General features: G+C 36.1%; 1 protein-coding gene across 1 annotated transcript; it reads right to left on the bottom strand.

The window, feature by feature from the left end:
• Positions 1-112: 112 nt before the first annotated feature.
• Positions 113-22,920, bottom strand: Smp_125340 (putative hepatoma derived growth factor; the record flags this gene model as incomplete). The annotated part of the gene is made up of 11 exons (XM_018794319.1): positions 113-1,267; positions 2,592-2,687; positions 5,004-5,197; positions 7,904-7,923; positions 10,734-11,670; positions 15,053-15,744; positions 18,724-18,763; positions 22,494-22,542; positions 22,578-22,713; positions 22,749-22,822; positions 22,855-22,920. 11 exons carry the CDS (start codon positions 22,918-22,920, stop codon positions 113-115), a joined length of 3,459 nt encoding a protein of 1,152 aa, XP_018648744.1.
• Positions 22,921-25,776: the final 2,856 nt, after the last annotated feature.

Genomic DNA, 25,776 nt, shown 5'->3' with positions numbered 1-25,776 from the left:
GAGAGAAGGGGGGGGGAGAGAGCAAACTTTTAGAATATTATATTGTTGTGACTGTGCATGAAAAAAATAGTAACAATAACAATAATGAAAAGAGACCAGTTTAAAAAAAAAATTACACACCTAATAAATCATACAATTCTTCATCTTTCGAAGGCATTTTTGCAGTATTCAACCTTTTGGTCAATAATGGAGGTGTATGAATAGTAGTAGTAGTAGTAGTAGTGATGGGTGTAGTAATAATTGAAGACGATAATTTTTCTACAATATTTAATTCATTATTATTGGATGTTGGTGATGGTAATGGTGAAGTGACTGGATGACATGATTTAATCGGAGAACCAGATGCTTTAACTGCAGCTAATTTATCTGCTATTACTTTACGCTTAGCTAAAAGAACTGGTAATAGGCTAGATGACGATAATGATGTGGATGGAAGTGTAGAAGATGAAGTGGAGGATGACGATGTCGATGAGGTTATACTTGTTGAATTCTGCTGAATATGATGAGATTGTGCTTTAGGTGTCATTTCTGATTTACCTACACTGATTACAGGGTTTGAGTTAGAGGACCTAACAGATTTTTGTGAACTAGCTGCCGACATAAACAACTGTATACGTGAATCAAGATCTAAGTGGTCAACACTAGGGGATGTCTTTGCTTCAAGTTGGTCAGACGGACCAACAGAGCTAAAAGATAATGATGGCGGGGGAGGCGGAGGCGGGGGTGGAGACCCTAAACTAGCTGAATTTGAATAATCTATTGAGCCTGCCTCGTAAGCGGCCACTTGTTCAACACGTGACATGACAGATTCTTCATCTTCTTCATCATGCATATGGGCAGTGGCTGCAGCGACGGCCGATGCTCTGATTGTTCGACCTCCTGTAGATCTTATCGAGGAATTGGTTACATGATTAGATATAGATTTATATGGTGTATCAGATCGTGTAGATGAAACGGCAGCAGCAGCCATTCGTTCTTCTGTTGCACGTATTCGTGATAGGACATCATCGACTTTTGCTTCTAAATCAGCTGTTAAATTTTCAGGTTCATTTGTAATAGTAGTAGTTGTATTGGTATTAGTGTCGGTGGCATGATTCGATGTTGATTCAGAATTATTTGAATTTGTATTATTTTGTAATGTTTGTTTATTATCAACATCAGTGGAAGTAGGTAGTGAATCAGTTTTTGAAGTATTTTCCATTACAGAATCTTGAATTGAATGAATACGATTTTGATGAGATGCAATAAGTGCCTGTGCTTTAGAGAGCTATGAAAAAAAAACCGAACAAATCATGTTGTAATCCTATTAATTTAACATTAGAATAATGAAAAATACTTTTATATAACAGTACTTACTTAGCAGTTTGGTGTTATACAACACGACAAAACTAATCAACATACAAATCTTGACTGTATCTAATAAGTAGCAACTAGGTTACAGCGCCGAACATTAGCTTTTCGTCTTCTCAATTTCGTAAACAACACTCCCACTACGAGAAGGCAGAGAATCGGACTTTCCTGACAGTGGCTGTAAGAGCGTGGCTGTGTGAGAGCATTTTGAAAGGGAGAGCTAACTCTTCCCACTCTCAGCCGTACGAGGACATTTGGGGAATTAAGTCCTAAGATTGTATAACAACTCATAAGATGAAATCGAGTAAGAATCTTTCTCGTATTTCATTAGGTGTGCGCATATATAAATAATAAAGTGGTTTTAGAAAAAGCTTAAATTCTTGTTAGATTCGAACTATTGCTCTAACAAACTGGTACAAACGTTAAATAATCATGCATTATTATTATTATATAAAGAGATTGATGGAAAATACTGTTTACATTATCAAAATAAAGCGTTGTCCTAAGATGAGAACCCAGATAATCTAATTTGTTTGATTATTTCTATAATACCATTTGATGTTAGTATTTTGAAACGTCTTTGCCATGAAGTCATTTTATGTTACTATGTAAACAGTGTTGTACCTTTTCAATTTTTCCACTTTATATTTGGAATATAAATTTTATCTTGAAAGTCTCATCTCCTCTATTTTATATTCACAATATCTATTAATAACCACGATGAGTTTGTTGTGTGTTAGATGTTCAGTTTATTTGACTTTCTGTTCATTGCATTGCATTAAGAAAATCTTCAGTTGTTCTTAAATAGAACTGATAAGTTAATGAGAACCTTTTAATCACAATTGATTGATCACTGGGTGGTGATCAATGTCATGCGTGTCAAGTCCTTCTTAGTGCCGATCGAATGCTATCGATCAAGTTGCAATGTGGCCACTAGTCTAGGTGGCTCGACACTGCGTGCACTATGTTGAGATAAGATGGTGGTTGGAGGTGATCAACAGGAAACCCTGGATCCGGGTTTCGTGCTACTTGGCAACTCGTCAGCAAGGTGTACCTGTAATCTTAAGGGAACTGGTGCTCCCTGACGGATTCGATCCCGTGTCACTCAGCTTCACAGTCAGAGACGTTACCACTGAGCTACTCGGGCCACACAAAGTCATTATTCTTAAGAATTAAATTTTAACAAGGATGATTAGATTGATATTTTTGGAAGAAAAAGACCATACACTACATTTATATACCTCTTCTTTGGTTGTATTTGCTTGTAAAGATTGAAAAAATTGAAATGTTGTTTGAGCAGCTTCACGAACTTCACTTGACAGTTTATACCGTCGACACTAAAACAAATATTAAGACAGAAATTTGATGAATGATTGATTATAGAATATCACTGAATCAAATATGTCTATTAATAGGAGTAGAAAAAACATAGTTTGCAGAAGTGATATGAATTAAAACTCAAAGAATTCTTATTAGCTCTGGTGAACTCTAGCATTAATATATTCTAATTCAGTTTATTTACACGACTATGAAGGGAGATATGGATATAAACATTTTACAATATATCGGAGTGAGGATGAGGAATTTGAGAAATAATAATAATTGACTAACGAAAGCTTCGTTCATAGATGTTCACAATGAACATCTCCATCTATCAACATTTTGATTCGTTGAGGTAGTTGAAACATGTGTTTCATATGACCAACTACAACTTAACTTGACGGATGATTTTGTTTGACGTAGGAATAAATTGAAAAAAAGTTAGGGGGCGGTCAAACTAAAACATGTAATCGGTCAATGGAATTATGAACTGCTGAACTAAATCGTGTAAACAGATGCAGGCAACCTGATTGAGGTTTGTGTGTCGACGGTAACTAGCGATTGGAGATTTCATGTGACACGGTTCAGAAACGTCCGCAATAGCAAAGGAACATTCAATTTATACTATTGTTATAAACGGTTTTATTCCCTTAGTTTCCAGATCCCGAAATCTCCTTATAATCTTCTCTTTTCTACTACTACTAATGATACTGTGTTAATACTTCTACTCATGGATCTGCCTTGACCATTTTATCTTACTGTGATAATGTGGTAAGACACACTGAGCTGATGTATGTATGTTCTAGGCTCTGCGTTGCATATGACTGAGAGATCAAAACCAAACTAAATTATATTTCAAAAAACGAAATAAAAGTGAGTTTATCAGAGATTTCTTAAAAATGAAATACTGATGTGTTTAGTACGTATGATAGGACATCTCTATTTCGTTAGGGATTTATTCTTTTCAGAATTTTTGTCGTTAATTAACATTACCAAATGAAGAAGTACTATTGGCAAATAAACTAATACCTATAAGAGGGGCGGGCATTTTTTTATCATTACTCCATAATGATCTGGTTGCATGATTCGAAGTTGAAACCAGTAAGGATGTTTTATTATTTATTTATTGAATCCACATAAAATCTATTACAAATGGGCACCAAAAATAGTATGGAATACATACCCAAACCAAAGCAAGCGATCCTCTCGAAAGATTACCCTACAAGCCTTCGGACTTGAAGGTCTATTCCATGAAACAGTGAAACAAAATCAAGCGTCAGCGTCCCATGGTAACCAGAGACCGAAAATAGGTTACGATTACCATTTATTCCTCCATTGTCTTTGACGCTGCACATTATTAGTTTGGGATCAGGATGTTCTAACTATTCTAGGTGGACTCTCCAGATCAAGTGATCTGGTTTACTAACTGAACGTTTGTTTTTCGTCGCCAAAACCTTTTAAATAACACCGTCACGAGGAGTGAGTGAGTAGAACTTCCCTGATAGAAGCTACAAACGTATGTATATATGAGGGCATTTCAGGGAGGACAGAGGACTCGTCCGTTCCATAGATTCGTGAGGTAGATACATTCAGTAAAATGGACTCGGCGTATATTGTCCCAAGAATAACTAGCATTTGCCAAGTTAGTGAATAGTGGCAACAATCTATGGTTCGAAAGTCACGTTTTTTTATTAATTTAATTTTTATTATTTAATTTCTGGTCAGTTCTTTTTAGCAAAGCTCTCTCGAGTGTGAGATGGGACAGTTAACCCCCATGCCTGATCCTCCTCTTTTATCCGGGCTTGGGAACAGCAGCAACTCTAGAAGAGCTTCAGGCGAAAACGCTATAATAGAATCAAACTCCATCACAAGACAAGCCCTGACCAGGAATCTTTAAGTCGAAAGCAAAAGAGGCAGATCAAAGAACATATTGTGTTGGAAACTGGAAACAGACGTGAATAGCATGAATAGTACGAAAGAACTAGAAAGGGGGGGGCCACGATAAAGTTGATTGGAGATCTCTAGTCGGTGCTTATCATTCACGAAGAGCAACACATGTAAGTAAGAAAACTTGAATCAGCGACATTGCGGTTGAAATCTAACGAGGAATAATAATATGTATTCAGGTACATTCTACTAAGAGATTTTAGACAGATGGAAATGAACGACTTTGAACATCACCATGGGATACCATCAGATGTTATTAAAAAAATAATCAGCCATTTGAATCTACAAATATTCGATGGAAATATTACAAAATAAAATTAAGCATTGGTATTAACATTTTACAATAGTTAAATTATATACAAAGTCAAAATATTAACTTTACTCACTTTTTTAATACAATCCATAAGATCCCAAGCTTCAGCTAACTGAGGAAGTCGAACAGGGATAGAACGAACTTTATTCAATAATTGTACCGCTTCGACAAAATTCTCATGACCTTTGATTAGACTGGTTTTTAGGTCACGACAGCATTGATTCAATTGAGTGACAGGATCATTCGATGGTGTAACGTGACGAATACCTGTATTTGTATTAGCAAATATTTAAAAAGATGTGAGGGAAATAACTAAATGATCTCAGTATGAAGGGTTTGTGGAGATTTTTGAAATCACAACCCGACTACTACTTTTGATAGTGTTGCTACTTTTTCCGTTACTCTGGGATTTGTCTTGATAATTTTAGACATCCGTTAAAAACCAAGAGGCAGTAAACGACTGTTTTGCTCTAGTATCGGTCTCCTCAGAAGTGCGTACCCACGATTCAATCCAAACGGGTCTAACCCAAGACCTTCAGTCTCATGAACAAATGTTTAACCTCTCTAGATCATTAGCCTGACATCCAATGGTTTACATGCCTAACTTCGATCAATAATTAGTAATATATCTTAAAGAAAACATTAACAATTTAAAGAGAACAGAAATCAACGGAAGACTCGGAGCTAGTACGATAAAAAAGAACTAAACAAGCAGTAGCTAGTTATAAACAACCTTATACCTGGTGTACATCGGCTCCGAGTGTCACAATGAAAAGGGAAATAACAAGGTGAAAAGCATTGATGGAGGTGAAAATTATATCCAGTAAATTCGAAAACGAATTAAATTGGTGGATGAAAAAATTACGAACCTTCAAACCTAGAAATTTGAAGATGAATAGATGTAACTGTAGGTTATAGGTGTTTAGAGGTTGTCAGCAGAGAATCATGGTTAACTATTGAAGTCAGAATAGCTCAGTAGTGACACCTAAAACTGTGAAGCTGAGTGAGGAGGCTCGAGTCAATACCTTCATGATTACAGGTACACTTTGCTGATCAGTACCCATTAACACGAAACCTATGTCAAGTAATGTCCCCTGTTGACTACGTAGCAACCACCTTATATCAAAACATAGTGCATATGATGTCGAGTCACTTAAACTAGTGACCACATTGCAACTTGATCAACAAAATTCGATCCTTACTAAAGTAATAGACAAACATAACATTGGTCTCTACTCAGTGATCAATCAATTGTAAACGCAAATTGCATCAGTTATCGAGTTTCCAACCTATTTGTTATTCTATTATTTCATATCTAGCCTGACATTCAAGCAACATAAATATAATCATGATCTAGCACTCTAATATACAGAGCGTGTAAAGAACTCTCACTAGGTATTGAATTGAATAGGTTATACCTAACTCTTCATTCATTGATGTCATGTTTAGAATTCTATCATTTTAGATATTATTTTCCATCGTCTGCTTTGCATTGAGTTTATTTCTTCTCACTGTGGTAACATGAAGTATGGCAACATCATTTACTGATTCAAGCTTATATCAAGTCTTATGTGAGATGATCACTGACTGATAAAGAATTTAGCAGAATATTAACATGTAAAGTTTTGCAGATGCGATTCTTAGGAAGAAACAAAAGCTTGTAACTGATAATCCATCACGTTCGGTAGCAGACCTGATGATGTATAAATCTACGGAATCAGTCAAGTGAATCTCAAGTAAGAAATTTGTTAACGACCTAAACATTCAGATGACATTATTACGTGTAAAAAAAGAACAATTTAATTGACATCGCTTGAGTTCTAATAACATCACAACTATATCTCATATACCAAACAGATATTCGCAAAACAGTAAATAGAATCATATACATATTTAGTTAAGACGTAGCGGTTTGTAGTTATAGACCTTCAAAGTTAAACTTTGAAGGTAAACCAAGGAATTTGATTGGCTAATTTATAATTTTCATAGTTTAAATAACGGATTGATTTTATCTAGAACACTAATGATAACTTGAAAGCATTGAATGGCCATTTCGTCCTAGTAACCGACACCTAAGCAATGGGCATCCAAGGCCCTGAAACCGACAAATGGATCTAGGACCTTCGGTCTCACATCCGAAAGTTTAACCCCTAAACCACTGATCCTATAACCAACGATGAAAAATGTCTCAGTTAAATTAATTCGCAATAATCTCTAATCCTCATCGATTGTCTGCGGTGGATAACTGTTTTACACTCGAAACGGTTAAACTCCACTGGTCAAGGCTTCTCATTAGAATTGCATCTTGGAGCTAGTAGCTATTAGTTAGCGAATAATTATTATCAGCAATGATAGATTTATAGGGATTGTAGGATTTTCATGGTTTAAATCACGAACTGGTCCTAGCTAGGATAATCAGTAATCTAAAATACATTTAGTTGTCATGAAAAGTAAGATAAGAATTTCAAAAAACGTGCAAAAATCAGAGAGATGTAAACTGATACAAAAATAACTGATTAATCACTGAATAATGACGACCGTCACATATATCTAGTACGTCAGTGTTGTTAATCTAATTTTATCGATTAACTTGTAAGGTGACCAAAAGTTTAACTGAATCAAAATCACATCCACTGTTTAGATGCAAGGCGATAGTTGAATGTAATCGACAGGAAACTCTGAACCTAGACTTCGTGTTATTTGGCACTCGTCAGCAAGATGTACCAGTAATCTTGAAAATGGTACCTCCCAGCAGATTCGATCCTATGTCACCGAGCTAAACAGTCAGCGAAAATACCACTGAGCTATTTGGGCTAATGATCTTCCGTATAATTGAGATTTATTTACAGTTAATTGATTCATGAGTAGTAGTGACCAATGTCATGTTGATCTAGTCCTGTATACTATGATATCTTTGGTCACGTTTCTCTTATTAACAAAGGGAAATATATAATATATACGGTAAAAACTTACCACTTGAATCGTTAGAAATTCTAAAAATTAGAAATAAAAAAAATACAGATCTTTTAAAATTACGAATTACGGACAAAATTAGATACAAACTTTCAAAAAATACAAATGACCTGGTTAATCTATAACTGGATTAAATTTTGAATCTGTTTTTTCGTAACAATAATAATATTATGTAATATGTAATAATAGCCCATCAATCGTGGCTCACTAGTTTACGAAATAACAATCAATGGTCTCAATTTGACTGTTCCTTCTACAAATATCCATCCATAGTCTCCGATTATTATTGTTCATGCATTTTATCATACCAATTGCGTGCCGTTCCCGTTCTCTCCTTATCGATCTTCTACTGAAATGCATTCAATACCCGACCACCATATACTACTTATGTGGATATCAGTAACCCACACCATAGTATTACTTGGCATTTCATTACACTTAAAGCAAGACTGTTGAAGCTAAGTACATACATCTGTATTTGATGAGTTGTAAACAGAACCTACAATCCATATTATATGAACAAATTAATGATTTTGAACATTGAAAAAGACTTGTGAATACTTAAAATAAACGATTAAATCGATGATTAATTCCAAGTATCTTCTTGAACAAACAGTTGAAAAAATAGAAATAAATAAATAAAACTTGATCACATAATCCCTTGAACATTCCAGAAATTTCTTTAAATAACTAAGCCATAACATAATACATTAACAAACCTGAAAGAATAAATTGTGAAACTCGAGATTCTAACTTAGTTTCAAATTATTACAGTACAGTTTTAACCTCCACCTCTACCACCATTAAATTAACTACTTCTATGAATCCGGTGTTTATCTTGTTGTGCTAACAAGGTATAGCAACTTGAACCGATGCATATATGTGTCTGGTCCTACGTTGTAGCTGACTGACTCAAAGAAATACAGGTTATCTTTTAAATCAGAATACAAGTGTCAATTATCTCTACAGTTGTAGAAGAGATTAATAAAAGTAATAATAAAATGCTCGTATTGAACAATTCACTTCAATGATCTCAACAATCAGTTTGAGTTTAAAATGGAATTAAACTACTTACTCATCAACCTATTATAGTGTCTGAACATAGTACAGATTGTAAATTATTCATTTAATAAAATATCTACTAATTCTGTTTATTCTATGAATTTCAGTCTATATGGTCTTTGTAACAAAAAAATAAACATATCACTCAGTCTTACATCATATATATATACGGTACGGTACAGTTGAGAGTGGGGAGGGCCCGCTCTCTCTCTCGAAATGCTTTTACACAACCACGCGTATACAGCCTCTGCCAGGAAAGTTCTACTCACTGACATCTCTCAATCAAGGTGTTGTTTACGAAATTGAGAGAACGAAAACCGAATGTCCGGTGCTTTAACCGGGTTGGTGGACACGGAAAGTCCACCTATAGGAGTTGGAAAACCCTGATTCAAAACCAATGGTGCACAGGGTTCCAGGATCCTGAGGGAACAAATGGTGTATGAACCAATCGTCGACCATCGGCTACTATGGGACTGTAACTCCTCACGATGCTCCACTGCCTTGTGGATCAGACCTTTAGATCGAAAGCTCCGGATGTGACCCCTTAAGAAAACCACCTGCTTCGGTCTGGGTACCCGGGCAGTATCATAGCCCTTACACAATTGAATGAAATGACAATTTTTTGTGTGGCGCATATATATCTGGTGCCCCCTGGTACCAATATTTATGTGTTCAAATAAATAAAGAAAACAACAACCAATTAAAATCCTAATGAATATAAGCAAGTAAGATACAAGTATGATAGACTGACTAAACTTATTCTCTCTTTCTAAATATTTACAAATCATCATTCATTTAGATAATCTAAAACAAGAACTAATAAGTATTTCAGAATGAAATCTGCATTAAATAAATGTAATTGGTCATACAATAATGATTCACAAGTACGGTTGAGACTTTTTATAAGTGAATTTTGATGGAGTTTTGTTCTCTGAGATGGATGGTTTGGTCGTTGAGCTTTCATCGTCCTTCTGAACAACATCATCAGCAAAAACTTCAGGTAAATGTTTGATTTACAGAAGTTTTATGGAATCAAATAAACTAAGCCAAATAAAAAGTTGGTTGACAATTAAATGTGTTAGTTTTATCACTGCAAAAAGCTACAAAACTAGTATTACCAAAAATCAACTAACTGTGGTAGTCCATCATAGTAAAATTAAATGTCACTACACAGTTGATTACCTTAAAGTTTGGGGAATAAAAATAAGTTAGGTCAGGACACGAACAATTACGATGTGATCATACAGAACGACTGAGTTGAATCTAAAATGGCCGCTTAGAAGAATATCAAGATAATCAGTGGTGTCTAATGGAGTAAAGTTGCTTAGTGTTTAAAACATTCGGATTTTAGTATCCCAGGATGGCAGCCCATTCTATCAAATTCAGTTTGGGAAACTGGGCAGTATCATCGGCTTATACGAAGATGCTGGCGAATGATTTAATTATATCATGATGTTAATCAATTCCAGATTCTAACTGGAATACAGTGATTAACCCATTTTCGATAAATCAACACTAACGGACGGATCAAAGTGCTAAAAGATTCTGATGTAAATTCAAGTCACTAAAAGATTTATTGTTTGCTCTCAATTCTTGACCTGATATGAGAGGAAACAAATTGAGCACAGTATGTCCAAGTGGTGTATACTTGACAGTAAAGTAGTATATCAAGGTTATCAATAGTGAAAAGAAAATCAGCTACATTTAAAAAAGGAATTAAGTAACACTGTATGAAAGAGAATACTATCAAAACCTATATTTCTCTTACCTTTTTTCATCCCGTACACTGGTATTTGATGCGGTAGTCGGTTTGACTTCTGATTGTTTGCTTTTCATTTTCAAATTATTATTATTATTAGTTTTCTGATTAGATTTTTGATTTCTCGATTTTCTAGATCGATTTGATTTGTTTATTGTTGAGGATTTTGGTGAAGAATCTCGACTTTTCTCTTTCAACTGTGAAGATGGTTGGTCTTTGCTCTTTGAATTCTCTACGTCAGAATCATTTGACAATGATAAAGGTGATGGAGATGATGATGAGGAGGAACCGTGTAGGTTGATTACTTTCTTTTCAGAATTTATTTCATCTTCCTCTGAATCAAGTGATATAGAGATAGGTTTCTTTTTACGTAAACGAGAACGATGTTGTTCAGACTTCTTTCGTTTACTATTATTATTATTACTAGTAGTAGTAGTGATGACGCCATGTTTAGTGACAGCATCCGATAAAAGTTCAGAAACAGGTGATTTTGAATTGTTAAACCCCTCAACTGCCAATAAATCAGTAGCTTCGGTTACTGCTACTGATTGTTTGACATCTTGTTCATTGTTCGTTTGAGAGTGATGACCAGTTGATTTTGATGATGACATAATTTTCATTTCAGAATGACACATTCTGTCGTCGTCATCATCATCATTATCGTTAATTAATTCTGTTTTAGCTTTTTTCTTCGGAGGAATTTCACTACTTTCCAATTTCATTGCCCCATTTAATAGTTGAGAACTTTCATTATCGCTTTCATCAGAATGTAAAAATATTCCTGTGCGTTTATTTCCAATAGAATATTCGGGTTTATCATATTCTGAAGGTGTAGTGTTTGAGAACTTCATTTCTTTAGTTAAAAGTTCTCCATCGGAAGAAGAGTTGTCATTTTGATGAGTTGAAAATATACCATCATCATCATCATTAGGTTGATGTATGAATACTATAAATTAACACAATTGTATAACGCATTACTTGACTGCATTACATAATTCATTGCATATAAATTTCAAAGTACCCATTATCACATTTACTAATAAAGTGAAATCACTAGTCGTCATACAGACTGTGGCTCTAAGCGAAACACACACGTTTTGTCTCACTTGTGACCTATTAGCCGGACATACCTGCCAAATCCTAGTTTTGATGTTCATTCTGAGACTAAAACTTATGGCCTTTCACTTAATATCCAAATACGCTACACACCCAACTAGATATATAGGCCCTTATAACTGAATTCATCACTGTTGCTCAAAGCAGTGGTTGGGATGTGGTATATATATTTAACTGAAGATTGCTAAACAGGACGAAACGCACGTCCTAGATTCTACCACTAGCTACTAATCAGTTATGTTCAGAAATCCTTGTGACTGATGGAAATAACGAAGCAATCCGCTCAGGATGTATACATACCAAGAGACTGATCAACTTCAGTTCTCCACACCAACAATAGTAAAATTCAAAGCCTTACAATTGAATTACGAAATAAGTGGTTTGAGAATCCCGATCAGTGATGGGTTACATAGTCACATTGACTAGAACGTCTTAATTTAGACATGTATATCTCATTTATTAGCTATACTACTAATTGAAAATGTCAGTAGTTTGGAGACTGGTCTTCAAAACCTTATATCCAGGATCACAAACCCTTTGCGTCGAGCTAGTTCCATTTCAGTTTTTTTCATATATGTGTAGAAGTAGTTAATTTAATGAAGACAATATATAAAAGAAAGATTGTATATAAGAATATAGTACAGGAAGGAAGACAGATATGAAGAAATTTTAATCTCATAGTTTAAGGGAAGACAGAGAGTGTATACACCCACGCCATTGTGATCGATTCTGAGACATGTCACCCACAGTCTCCAACCATTGGTTACGATAGTCACACGAACCCCAACTAAGTAGTCTGCACCTACCAACATGGTACAGACTAGAAGTTAATGAATTCGAGCACTGATGCCACGTTTTGGTTTGGTCACCCCTAACTCTCTTCCAATTATCCCCAATACTAGTCAGCATTGCGTGTCGTGGTAATCGGTGTTCAGGCATACGTAACACGTGGCCTAACCATCTCAGTCGATGAAGATTAATGACCTCATCAACTGATTTACCATCATCATTCCCTAATACCCTGAGTCTAACCTTACTATTACTTACCCGGTTATCCCAGCAGATGCCAGTGTGTAGATATCAATACTACAATCGAGGTAAATCCAGCTGCGACGTCTCAAAAAAGATAAAACATCAGTTCTAGATTCTGCTGCTAGCCACTAATATCCAAAATTACTAAAAATTCAGTGACGTAGCGCATAGGTTGTTAACATAGATATTAAGTGATGAATGATTGAAAGGGAATTGCATTTCAACATGTAAACAATTAAGAAGACACACTTGTAAACAAGTGCCAAATAGCATAAAACTTAAGTCCAGAATATCCTGTCGACTACCTACCTTCAAATACCCAACAAAAAGTACTCTTATCATGTAAAGCTGATGTGACAATTGAATGGAGAAAAATGAGATATACAGGATAGTAATCACATTACAAGTAGGCATTCATTTATCACATAAATATATACACATTGAGAAGAAAAGAAAAGAATTTGAAACTATAATGAATTGAAAAAAATTATTTTAACAACTAGAAAAATTATAAAAATTGTGAGACTAGGTCAGATAGACACAGTCAGTCATAGTCGGTGTATAGATTGGCACAAATAATATGAATAGGCTCAAATTGTCATACGATAGTAGCTATGCACAATGAATAAACACAAATAAGTTGTAATAATTGTAGTAATAAAATTAATGAGAAAGAAAGGTATGTATGCAAGAGTTATGGGACTCAAAATCTAAAGTGAATGAATTTACGGCGTCGTGATGGACTATGTGTCAGGTGTGATGTAGAGAGCAATGAATTAATTGATTAGGAGTGACGACTGGGATATAAAATTGATCATCGATGACATGTAACCATATTTTGAGGAATAATTTAGTCCTACCCCGTTTGGTCACAGATGCTTAATTGCAAGTTATTGAGAAATTGATGTTAATTACTACTCAGTTCAATTTATCTGATTGTATAGAAACCATTCAAACAGTACTATACTCATATATCTCACTTTGATTTATTTCCGTAGTTAAATAAATCAAAAACTACTGTCTTAGTGTTTTCTCTGTGCGTCGTCGGATTTGAGGTTTTCAGTACCAAGCGCAAGCCAGCCAGGCAGTTCCGCGGATATAACAATCGACAGACACAACAGTCAGTCAGTTGGTCACAACGTAGAATGTGGTACATATGTACATCGGTTCAAGTTGCCAAACACCATGAAATTATCAAGCCAAAAAAAATTGATCATTGAAAATACTATTCAAGAAAACAATCTAAATGATACAACAATGTCCTCAAATATCATCAGTCACCATTCGGTAACACGATTTGAAATGGATTAATTATCATTGTTTATAAAAAAATCCTATCCCGTGTATACAAATAGAATATTGGTGAACATTGAAGAAACTGTTTTCTGAACATGATAATAATATTGTGAAATAAAGAATATTTTGTGATGAATTAACTTTCAAACGAAGAGGAAATTAGGAAAAGACTCTGGAAGTGAATGGGATACACATTATGGAAATCGTCAACTGCATCACGAGGCAAGCCGTAACTTGGGATCCTCAAGATAAAAGGGAAAAATGCAGATGAAAGAACATATTGTGTCAGGAACTGCAGACACACATCGCGAAGATGAATGGAACTTTTGTACTGGAAGGCAGAGCTCAGAGATGGTGTTGGTTGCAAAATCCTGGTCGTGGCCTATGCTTCAATGAGGAGTAACAAGATTAAATACTTTGAGTTGTACACGACTTTCGTAAAAAAGGACCACAATTTTGATGAATGAACTGAAAAATTCCATGAACCTATGGTTTATCGTCAATGTGATGAATAGATTGTATAAGTAATAGTCTTAAGTAAAACTGAACTTTTTGTTATTAAGTATCTAACCTAAGAAAAAGAGTTTACTAGTAGTTTACAATGTCAACGTAGATTTTAATTTGGCAAACAATATCTATATCGATCATCAGGCATAGTAGTCTCAAGTTAACTATTGCAATTAGAATCCATACGATTAATGATGAAAAGCCAGTATAAAGTAGACGAATTTGCATCGAACATCAAGTGTTTATCAAATAAACTTTCAAACAAGCCAACCATTAAGCTTCACTTATACAGATATATAAACATAAAATGGATGTATAGGAAAGTGGTTCAACTGCAGATTTACAAGCTTAAAACAAAAGGATTGCATAAAACTTACGAAGCGGGTTGGCACATTTATCGTCCAAGGTAGGCACGATGGGTTTGTTAGAACTGGAGTCGGTAGAATCTTCATTAGTTTGAACAGGCTCAGAATGAGAAGCGGAAGACCAGTGATTTTCATCCCATGCATGATTACTAGAGCTCTCTAGGTTAACGTCAGGATTTCTCGTATTCGATTCTTGAACATCAAAATCTAAACTTCCTTGTTCCGTTAAACGACATTTTTCCAGTTTATGAAGACGTTTTAATTCACGTTTAGCTTCTCGTCGAGCACGTCTTTCAGCTCGTTTCTCTTTTGCTAATCGTTTTGCTTCTCGTTTAGCAGCCTTCTTTAAAGCTTTTTTCTCAGCTTTTTTCTGCATTTTACGAGCAAGTCGACGAGCTTCTCTATTCTCTTGATAAGAATCTTTTTCATCAGATGGACGATCAATTGTTGAACTAGGGCTAAGCAACTCCGGACAACTTATATCCACTTGCTGATAATTATTAAACTGTAAGTGATGATTTGTATCATCTATCAATGTCTCTTCATCATTACTATCTTCAGGAGCTGGGTCTAAGCTATTGACTCTCGATTGATCTGTGCTTATTTCACTCGATGTATCATCACTGACACGATTTATTTGATCATTACTACTTGTCCCTCGTTTAGTAGTACTGAGTGGTTGGTCATTGTCAACTTTTGACTTCCTAATCACCCAAAAATCAAGTAAGAATGAAATATTCAAATTTTTAAATAAATACTTGATTATATATAGCATTACAATTTATTTGATAAAATATCAGTCGGTATTGAACATTGAAGAAATTGGGTGTAAAAGTGATTAATACTAATGATCAAACTCCCACAACTTAAACATGCCTTACATTTGCATAGACCATGTTTCATAGCCATGAAGTAAGTACTACAAAGTGGAATATTATGTGGTAATGATTTTGATGGAGTTTTGTTCTCTGAGCTGGATGGTTTGGTCATGGAGCTTTTATCGTTCTTCTGAATGACATCAATAGCACAAATTTCAGGTAGAAGTATTGGGACTTTGAATAAACAAATGAAAATCTCTCCTGCAGAAACGTTTTACACTTGGAGGATGAAAAATATATACCGAACATGCTTTCACTGTTGTACAAGGTGATCAGAACAATCTGCATTTGGTTCAGGTTATCAAATGAATTTTCTGGTACAAAGATCAATCAAGTTAAGCGAAAAAAGTGTCAATCCTAAAAGAATGTTTTTGATGAAGCTAAATAAAAATGGAGAGTGAGCAATCCTTGATGTTACGTACTCTGATAACAGTTTTTCGAATGGATTCACGTAGAGAGTCATTAAAAGGTTTATGCATTATTTCTATAGATCTCATGACAAGCACTACCACAAAACTTCCCGATCAATGAGGTCGAGAAGTACCACTACAGTCCGTATATTTATTCTCCATATTCTCCATATATAGCCTTTCTTTTATATACTACCACCATCAAATTAACTACTATGAATCCGGTGTTCATCTTGTTGTGCTAAGGAGTTATGGCAACTTTGACCGCTGCATATATGTGCCTGGCCCTACGTTGTAGCTGACTGATTTATTCTCCATAACCTATCGAAGAGTAAATATTTGACCAATACATTCACATCCAGGTTTGAAACCCAGTTCCTCTTCTTGATTTTTTTCGAGCTCCATTCAGGCGTCAAGTGACTAGAGCGAACAACATTCTAGACATCATACTAGTTAATCCGATTCCCCTGTTGATGTTCAACGAGGATTTCCGTCTTTTCTCATACACTGAAACGATAGGAGATCGAGACCAGTAACATGGAATTACATTTAATTCTCAGATACGTGTTAATACCTCAGTAAGTCGAACTTATAAGACTCAGTCACTATCATTAGAAATCGATGAAATTATCCTGCCGATCTGTAACACTTCACGTTAGATATGGTCTTTTCAACCATGCTAAGAGTTAGTGGACTTGTGTCGATTTTTTAGGTACGCTGCATTGGAATGGAAGGCTATTGGAAAATATCTGTAAGCCAATTTCCAGGAATGAGAGAGTGGAACACAGTCCCAAAGGGACTCATTCTAACCCTCTTGTTGTTGGAGAGTAATATTGCTGGAGATGTTGACTGTTCGAGGGAAATACCTTACCGACATCATACATGAGTACAGTTGGTAGCAGTTCCACCTCAGACCTTAAATTTTCTGCTTTTGATGTTACAGCACTAAACCTAACACGGATAACAGGCATGGTACCATCTAAATGAACAGACGTTTCAGTCAATATAGGTTGATTAGTTCGTTACGATAGGCAGGTCTGACCACGATGTCAAGAAGCAGCTGCCGCAGAACGATTTAGGATACAGATACCTCCCAATCAACATACTACTTCGGTTTATTGTGGAATTAAAGTATTTAGAAGCTAAATTATTTTCAAACTGAAGGATTCTACAGTTACTATGTAATATCTAAATTTTCCAGATTATATATGGCAGAATTTAGTGTATGGAATAAATGTGCATCAATATAGGACACCAAACCTCAATAGAGTATAAAGAGATCAACAAGACCCAGGTGCTTGAAGATGATTGTACTGGCAGTAAAGTGAGGGAAACAGAATCCACTTAGTGGTCCTCTTAAAACAAACTGGGATACCAAAAATAGAAAATTAAAATGACTGTCTCTATCCAACTTCCATGAAACTACTGGTTTATTACCAGCACTGTAAAATCGCTTGATAATATTAGATCAAAGACTGTTTCGAGTTTCAAGTAAGGTAATTTTTATGGTGTGTTGCATAACTCCAATACCATAACACTAGATCATAACACAACAATGTGAAGATGAATTTCGTCAACAGATAACAACCTGTGATCCAAACTATATTCCAATGAAACAAACTACTACAAACAAAATTTATTCTCCATAAATACACGTTGTTCAATATACAAATCCGAGTGTAAATATTCAATCAGTCAGTTACAACCTAGAACCTCATACGTATGTAGATCGGTTACGTCGGTTTAAGTTGCCATACACCATTACCACACAGAGATGAAGTTTTCAAGCAAAATCCCAGCGTAATACAGGTAGTAACAGTACTAGCACTAACAGGAAAGACCAGGTATTGAAGATACGATTCCGGAAGAAAATACAAAGTAATGAAATAAAAACACAAAACAAAAGTCATGAGGAATTTAAGATCTCAGAATTTGTCCGAAGACAAAGAACGGATGCAACTGCACCATTTCAAACGATTTGAAGCCATGTCATTTAAAGTTTCCAACTATCGGTTACGATAATCACACGGATCCCAACCAGGTAGTCTACATCTATTAGCATGGCTCAGTCCAATTGTCAGTGACTTCATGGACTGATGCCATGTTTTGATTTGACTGCCACTAATTTTCTTTCGGCCTACTCCTACACCAGAAAACATCGACTGTTGAGGTAGGCGGTGGTTGGACATGTGTAACACATGTCCCAACCATCTCAGGATGCAAGTTCTACCTATTATGTACAATATAAAGAGATCATATTTTATTTACGACTAAACTAGCTAGAACTAGGTTGAAACCTCTGAACTGATAAGGAGCCGAGTATCTGCATTGACTAAACTTCTTTTGTTAAATTCAAGAAACTAACGTATTTTAAGATTAAGATACGGAAAATTACCTGGAATACTGACGTTTGTATTGGCGAACACATTCACTACCTACTAAAAAAGAAATCAGAAAACCAGTTTTTAAAAAATGAGTTCTATGGGGTGACCAATCAGCTAAATGATACATAAGTGAAAAGATGGACGCTTTTAATTTGATGAAACCCAATAATAAAATACAGGTTCATGTACTCGGTATTCGGTAGCATTTTTCAGTTAGAACCAGTGATATTGATCGACTACTTAAACCAAGTCGGCGAAGTGATGTTCAAACCTGATGTCTAAACGTTGGAAGTTGAGTGCTTTTATCATTAAACTACGTAAACTGAAGGATTTCAGACAGATTATGTGCTATTTTAAGATATGGTGGGTGAAGGATGGAAGTGTAAACAGGCTATTGTGATTAAATGAATGAAATCCGATCAACAGCACCATCTGTGTCTCTGTCTGGATCAGACAATATATATATACCTATGAGTTGTGTAAGTTGTTGGCCCTTTAGCATAGATTTCCTTATGTATTCTTAGTCATCTTTCTACGGATGGTTGTTAAGCGAAAATAGGGAAAATTACTGTATGAGAATCATACCAATAGAGAACAATTAAATTACTGCGCAGCAACAACTATTGCAGCCAATATAGGTTGGTTTGGGAGCTATGATGAGGATCATCATAGGATACGGCTATCAACTATACATACGAATCACTTTTGGAAAGAGTCGTTTCAAGTCTGAATAAGTGTTGTAAACTCGTAGTACGCTTCACAAGGTTGCTTGAGCGGTAGTAGAACTGATTACAAACCACACTATAAACTTTCTTGCAGCTCTACACACAGTATATATGAGATTTTAGTCCTTCTAATATCGAGAACAATTACAACCAGGACTAGACAATACGCCTTAATGCATCAACACTCCAAATGCCCTGGTACGGCCGAGAGTGGGGAGAGTCTGCTCTCCCTCTCCAAATGCTCTCATAAGGCCTACTCACTGCCTTCTCGTGGCGGGGGTGTTGTTTACGAAATCGAGAGGACGAAAAGCGAATGTCCGGCGCTTTAACCGGGTTGGTGCATGTGGAGTGTCCACCTAGGGGAGTTGGAAAACCCTGATTCCAAACCAATGGTGCACATGGGCTCCAGTATCCTGATGGAACAAATGGTGTACGAATCAATCATTGATCACCGGCTACCATGGGACTGCATCTCCTCACGATGCTCCACTGCCTTGTGGACTAGACCTTCAGGTCAAAGGCTCGGGGTGTAGCCCCATAAGAAAACCACCTGCTTCAGTCTGGGCAGTATCACAGCCCTCACACAAATCGAATGAGATTTGTGCGGCGCATATGTATCTGGTGCTTCCTTGTACCAATATTTATGTGTTTAAATAAAATAAAATAAAAAAAAATCAACACTCCATCCATTTACAATAACAAGATTGATAATCCCATTTATATACTCTGAAGATCAATAACGTATTATCAATGGTACTAGTTTGAGTGACTAATGGGATTAAGAGTGCAGCATCAGTCACATCCAAATGAATCATATATAAATGCAGTTTTTTAAAGTAAACTTATCAAAACTTAAATAAATGCGGTTTCTTAAGTGCATAAGACCATAAACGGTGAGCCACAGATGCCTTTGAGCACTACTTCTTGCTTCAATTAGGGAAGGTATAATTATAATCCGGGAAGCTCAGCGGAAACATGAAAGTCAGTTAGCCTAATCTGTAATCAAGCAACCTAGGAGACTATTCTCATATATAAATTACAGAAAAAGGACGCAGTATTGGATTCCCAACCTAATTACAGAAGGTGGTGGAACTAAGATAATAGAGAATGACCAGGAAATATCAGAGGCTATAGCAACTATTTCGGGGCATTTTTCACTCAGGAGCCTCTTCCAGGCGAAGAACTAGACCCAAATACGAAGTCAATAAACTGTTTGCTGACCGTGGACTCTGAAAATGTTAGACACGGGAAAGTCAACAGGACCACATGAACTACACCTCGTAATCTTGGGACTAATTGTAAAGTGAGATCGATAAGCGAACACACCAATGATAAGTGAAACGCTCACCACCGCACTAAATTCTTTGACCTTGTATGACTGTCTTTGTTTTATCCACCAATCACAATCTTATGTTCATTCTAACACAATTTTCTCCCTTTTGACCCATTTTTCCTATTCTCCAGTTACTGTTCGGTATGTCATTTATATTTCACCTTTTCCCTATGTAATAGACTACTGTTTATTCGTATACTAATGTTGTTAATTTACGTTTTAGAAACAGATAAAGTTTATTAAGCCAAATAGCTTACTTGTTCTGACTTTGGCGAAACCAAGACTCTGTATTCGACAGTTTAGAGAATAGCTTAAAGTTACCCCTGTAGGAAATTGCTTCCTACACTAATTGCACAATATACTGCAGTCCCACTGACTGTGATATTCAATATGTCACTTGGTCAAGGTGAGTTACCTATGGACTGGAAGGATGCAGTCATCACTCCAATACATAAAACATGATCAAGACAACTTCCACCAAACCACAGATCTGTCAGCCTCATCAGTGTCGTAGTCAAAATTTCGGAAAGAATATTCGAAAAGACCATAATGACATTCATGAAAACTAATAACTTAATAAACAATGAACAACAAGGTTCCAGAAAAAGTTCATCTATCTAACATGTTCTTTTTCCTTCCACTAGATTGGGTCATTTCAGAGGGTATAGCAGGCGAGTAGAAAAGCCAAGATCGAACAAAACACCCGTGGTATACAGGTCTTCAAACCGAGTTAATTCTCTGAACCTGTTACCCGAAGCAATGGTGTCCGCGCCTTCAATGGACTCGTTCAAGAGAAGACTAGACACATGAAATCATACTAGATACTAGAAAGGGAATAACGTAGGCCTTCTATCCTTACCATACCTGAATCTGAAAATGTCTTTCCTCAAATAATCTTGATACTTTTTGCTAATGATTCCTAGTCAGAAAAATTAGATCGTATGAAGTGATTTCGGTGAGACTATACTTTATAGGTGACCTAGAAGCCATACCAATAGTCTTTGAAAAATCCGCCTGCTTACTGGGGTTAAAAGAGTTATAAATAAGTGAGGAATTATGATTAGGATTTAGAGTTACGTTACGGTTACAAACTGAGGTCATTACGTACTGATATCAGTTATAAGGCTAAAATGCTATTTAACAACAGAGATGAAGGAACTCCGCGCCAAAATCCATGAATTACAGTCTCTAATTTCATTGATTTGTCCACAAACTGTAGTTTCGCCATGATATCCGCTACTTAGATTGAATCATGTTATTAGGGACAAATCAAATAACTTACCACATGTAACAACAGGGCCACAAGCTCCCTTTAAAAAATACTGTCCATGTCCCTATGTAAATTATTACAACCATATGGACACCACCTGAGCTTCAGAGGAAGACTATTGTATCCATTAGTATTATTTTGGTCTACCTACTACAGAGTCTCTTGTAACTAGTTTAGAGCTGAATTTATCGTGAAGGCTCGTGATAATACTCAGATAGCGGAACCAAATAATGCTTACTAGTTCGAATCTGAGGACCGCCGATTTACTAATCCCAAGCAGGAACTCGAGACACCATTACATTGACCATGTGAACACTAGGGAAATTTTCATTAAAACCTAGTCTGTTGTGAAATCGAAGCAATTTCTGGATTAAGCTTTAAACAAAACGTCCTATCACGAGATTACAGAATAAATTACATCCATTTGATTAAAAACAGCTAAAGGTTACTTACTTGGTTTGAAGTCATAAAATTGGTGCAGGAAATTCTCAGCTCTAGGATCCTAGGTAGGTTTCAGTCTAATGGAAATTAGATTACCTCTCCCAACATATAGATGCCTGGATTAGCTTCGATTTCATTCATAGCTGCCATGAACTGTGCGCTTGGCTTTGGCTTTCCCCACTTATCTTTAAATTTCTCGTAAGGAACAATATTTTTGACGGAAACAAATGAACTGCATGAGGTAAATACAAAACTCAACAAGCTTACACTTGATAAGTTCCGTAGAAAAATATAGGAAGTTTTCCTTTGGGTATTTGTACATCATGTGGAAGGGGGTTTACCTACAAATGTATTAGGATCATCATCAAAATACCCTAGCAGGCCAGTTGGGAAATCCTTTGATCTTAGCGAAAACCTTGTCGCCAGGGGAATGAGACATTGATTCTTCCCAAAGCAAATGCCAGTAAACTAGCAAAGATACGCCGAGTTCCGAATCACCGCGCTTACGTCGTGATTGATTCTAACAAGTGTTTACTGACAGCTAATGCTTTGGTCACCTGTATCACTTTGAAAAACATAAAAGAGTTTCATGAACATAATAATTATGCTTTTTATGTTCATTTTCGGTTGAAATACTGCTGAATGATGATTATGCATGTCAAAAATATGGCTCGTTTAACTTCAGATACTTATGGACTAAACACATTAATACGACGTAAAAATTAAAATTCAAATAGGGGATACATTAAGGACGAGTATATTTCATATTTTAATGTGATCAGGGAAACTGGATGAGTGAATGTAGAGATTGAGATATCCAGATTAGAGTACTAGTGAAAACCTAGTCATTGCAAAATAGGCAACTTATTTTGTACGCAAAGTGAATATTGCATAAATTACAGATATCCAAATAAAGTATAAATGTCAAACGCACATAAGCAGAGTACAGCTAAAATATGTCAAAGTTATCAATGAATAAGTTGCACAAGTATTTATGAAAATTTACAAGGAATAATATAGGCAGTGGGATATCTACATGCGTGTATAAAATATAATTGTTGAAATTACAGTTGAACGTGGGAAAATAAGCAAAGAGTCTGACAGTGGTTTGTACCAGTGTGTCGTACTAGTTCAACGTACAACTGATCGATAGTTTATTATAAAGACAGTTGGGAATCACAGGCGAATTCAGCAGCTCGAGGAGATTGTAGTGACCTACTTTTATGACGAGAACGTGACTTGTATGATGGAAACAATTATTATCATAACCAATTATACCAGTGATTATTTTACAGTACCTATTTCTTTAAAAGTACAAAGCATACACATTTCTGCCGTTGCCTGTGACCATGCACGAACTCGCGTACGCTCAGTAGTTCCGCTTGTTAACTTTGGCACAATCTCAGTATTTCTTCGATACCACAAGATCGCCAACAAATATATCATATTACAACCGTCAACTGCTTTCTGGTGTTTGGCCTATGGAGGGTTCCAACCTAATACCTGTGAAGATACGACTAGTATTCTAGTTTGACAACTAGCAACCAGTAACACCTTCTATATTCGAAGCTTTCCCCAACCAATCGAAATCAGAAGTCAGATGCGAAGAGATTGGAAAGATATAATTGACACGTTATCAATATATCGAGAAGTGTTTGCTCTAATCTGGCTGGTGAACGTAGGAGCTGTGTCCCACGCTGGTTCGTAACGTGATCTAGTACGGATGCGTGACCGAAAGCCTTCAGTCAAACAAGTCCACTTAAACACAATGTGGTCAGCATCCAATGTCGAACACTTAATGAGCTATTGATTTTGGGGAATTATTTACAGCTACAGAGTGAACCCCTTTCATGTGTGGGAACGACCGCACTCTTAGTCAAGAGGTGGTTCATTGTAAACTAATAAACCCAATAAGAGGTTACCAAGTAGGTATACAATAAGTTTTGACTTCATTTCAAAACTCTTGGTCGGATTCTAATGAGCTCCTGGAGCTTGTTTGGATCTAGGTGCTTTAAAGTGTCTTGGATTTTGAGGGACTGAAGGCTTAGTTGTCACATCCAATGGCTTTATATGGTAGCCTTTCTATGATCCTAGCCCTGAAATTGTAAAACAAAAATAAAAGTCGTTAACCCTCGGATTATTTCACTATAGGTATTGAAGAGGACGCAGGTACGTGAAAAGTGTGATCCTCAGATAAGTGGTGTGTTTTGCGTAAACTATTTGTCTGTAGTTAGTAACCAGCTGCAAGGGGTGTACTTGTTTGCGTTTACATAGGTTGTATTCATTTTTTCCTCTTCCAGGCTATTTCCTAGCAGTTCAGTTAATTCACATCCCAACACATCCAGTGACCCTTGGAAAATAACCTGCTCGCCTACTTGGGCGAGTAGAGTGGATGTTTTTTGTCGAACTCAGTTTTAATCGTTACCTTTCCATAATTTCGTAATGATTTGTAAGAACTGTTATGTGACAGATTACGGTGAAATGGTAAGAAGTATCATTTGTATTCCTGTCAAACTCATAATCCTGGACTTCAAAGTCTCTTATCAACACTGGTTGTTATCATCATTGAGTAGCTATGTTCAGTAATGTTCCATATAATGTCCGGTTGTACAAGGATTGTCTTAATAAGAACCTTGTTTTTCAACTGTCCCTGAGCATATGTAATTCACTTAGGGATAGATACTAAGAAGTTTTTTAAACCCCACTAATCACCGTTCAACAGTAGCAATCGTGGGACTGATCTGACGATATTAAATAAATAATTCCAAAGAACAGCTGTGGTATCTATCAGAATTATACGACAAGCCTATGAAGAAATTAAAAGTGTAGTTACATCTCTTTTAAGTGCCAGGACAGTCCACAGGTGAACTTGAGGAAGCTCTAAGAAGCTCAGAAGGAGCCGAACATATTCCATCCAATCAGCCTTTGGAAGAATATCTCAGAATCACTACGTGTAGCTTCCCTATTGGACAATGCTAATATCCCCCCGTGTACGCGCTGGATAACTATAATGATGATTTCACTTTTACTAGAAACTACAAATACCCGACAGTCTTGTACCATAATTGACACGGTATTGGGAATAACATTCCTACTTATTAGTCTTCTGTCTTCTCTCTTGTGACGTTGCGGGTTCGATCGTTCAAGTAGACTAGTAGTACGCGGCAGAGCAAGAATCTAAAGCTCTAGATATAACAGTAAGTGGCACAAGAAGCCTTTTATCTCCATCCACTAGTGGGATGAGATTCTCTTGTGTCTCGTCGCTTTATCGACGAGACACCCACATCTTTATTGG

This window comes from Schistosoma mansoni, chromosome 1 (assembly GCF_000237925.1).
Source record: "Schistosoma mansoni strain Puerto Rico chromosome 1, complete genome".
In the NCBI taxonomy this organism is placed as follows: Eukaryota; Metazoa; Platyhelminthes; class Trematoda; order Strigeidida; family Schistosomatidae; genus Schistosoma; species Schistosoma mansoni.
The sequence above is the reverse complement of the archived record's forward strand: the minus strand, read 5'-3'. Positions and strand labels throughout refer to the sequence as shown.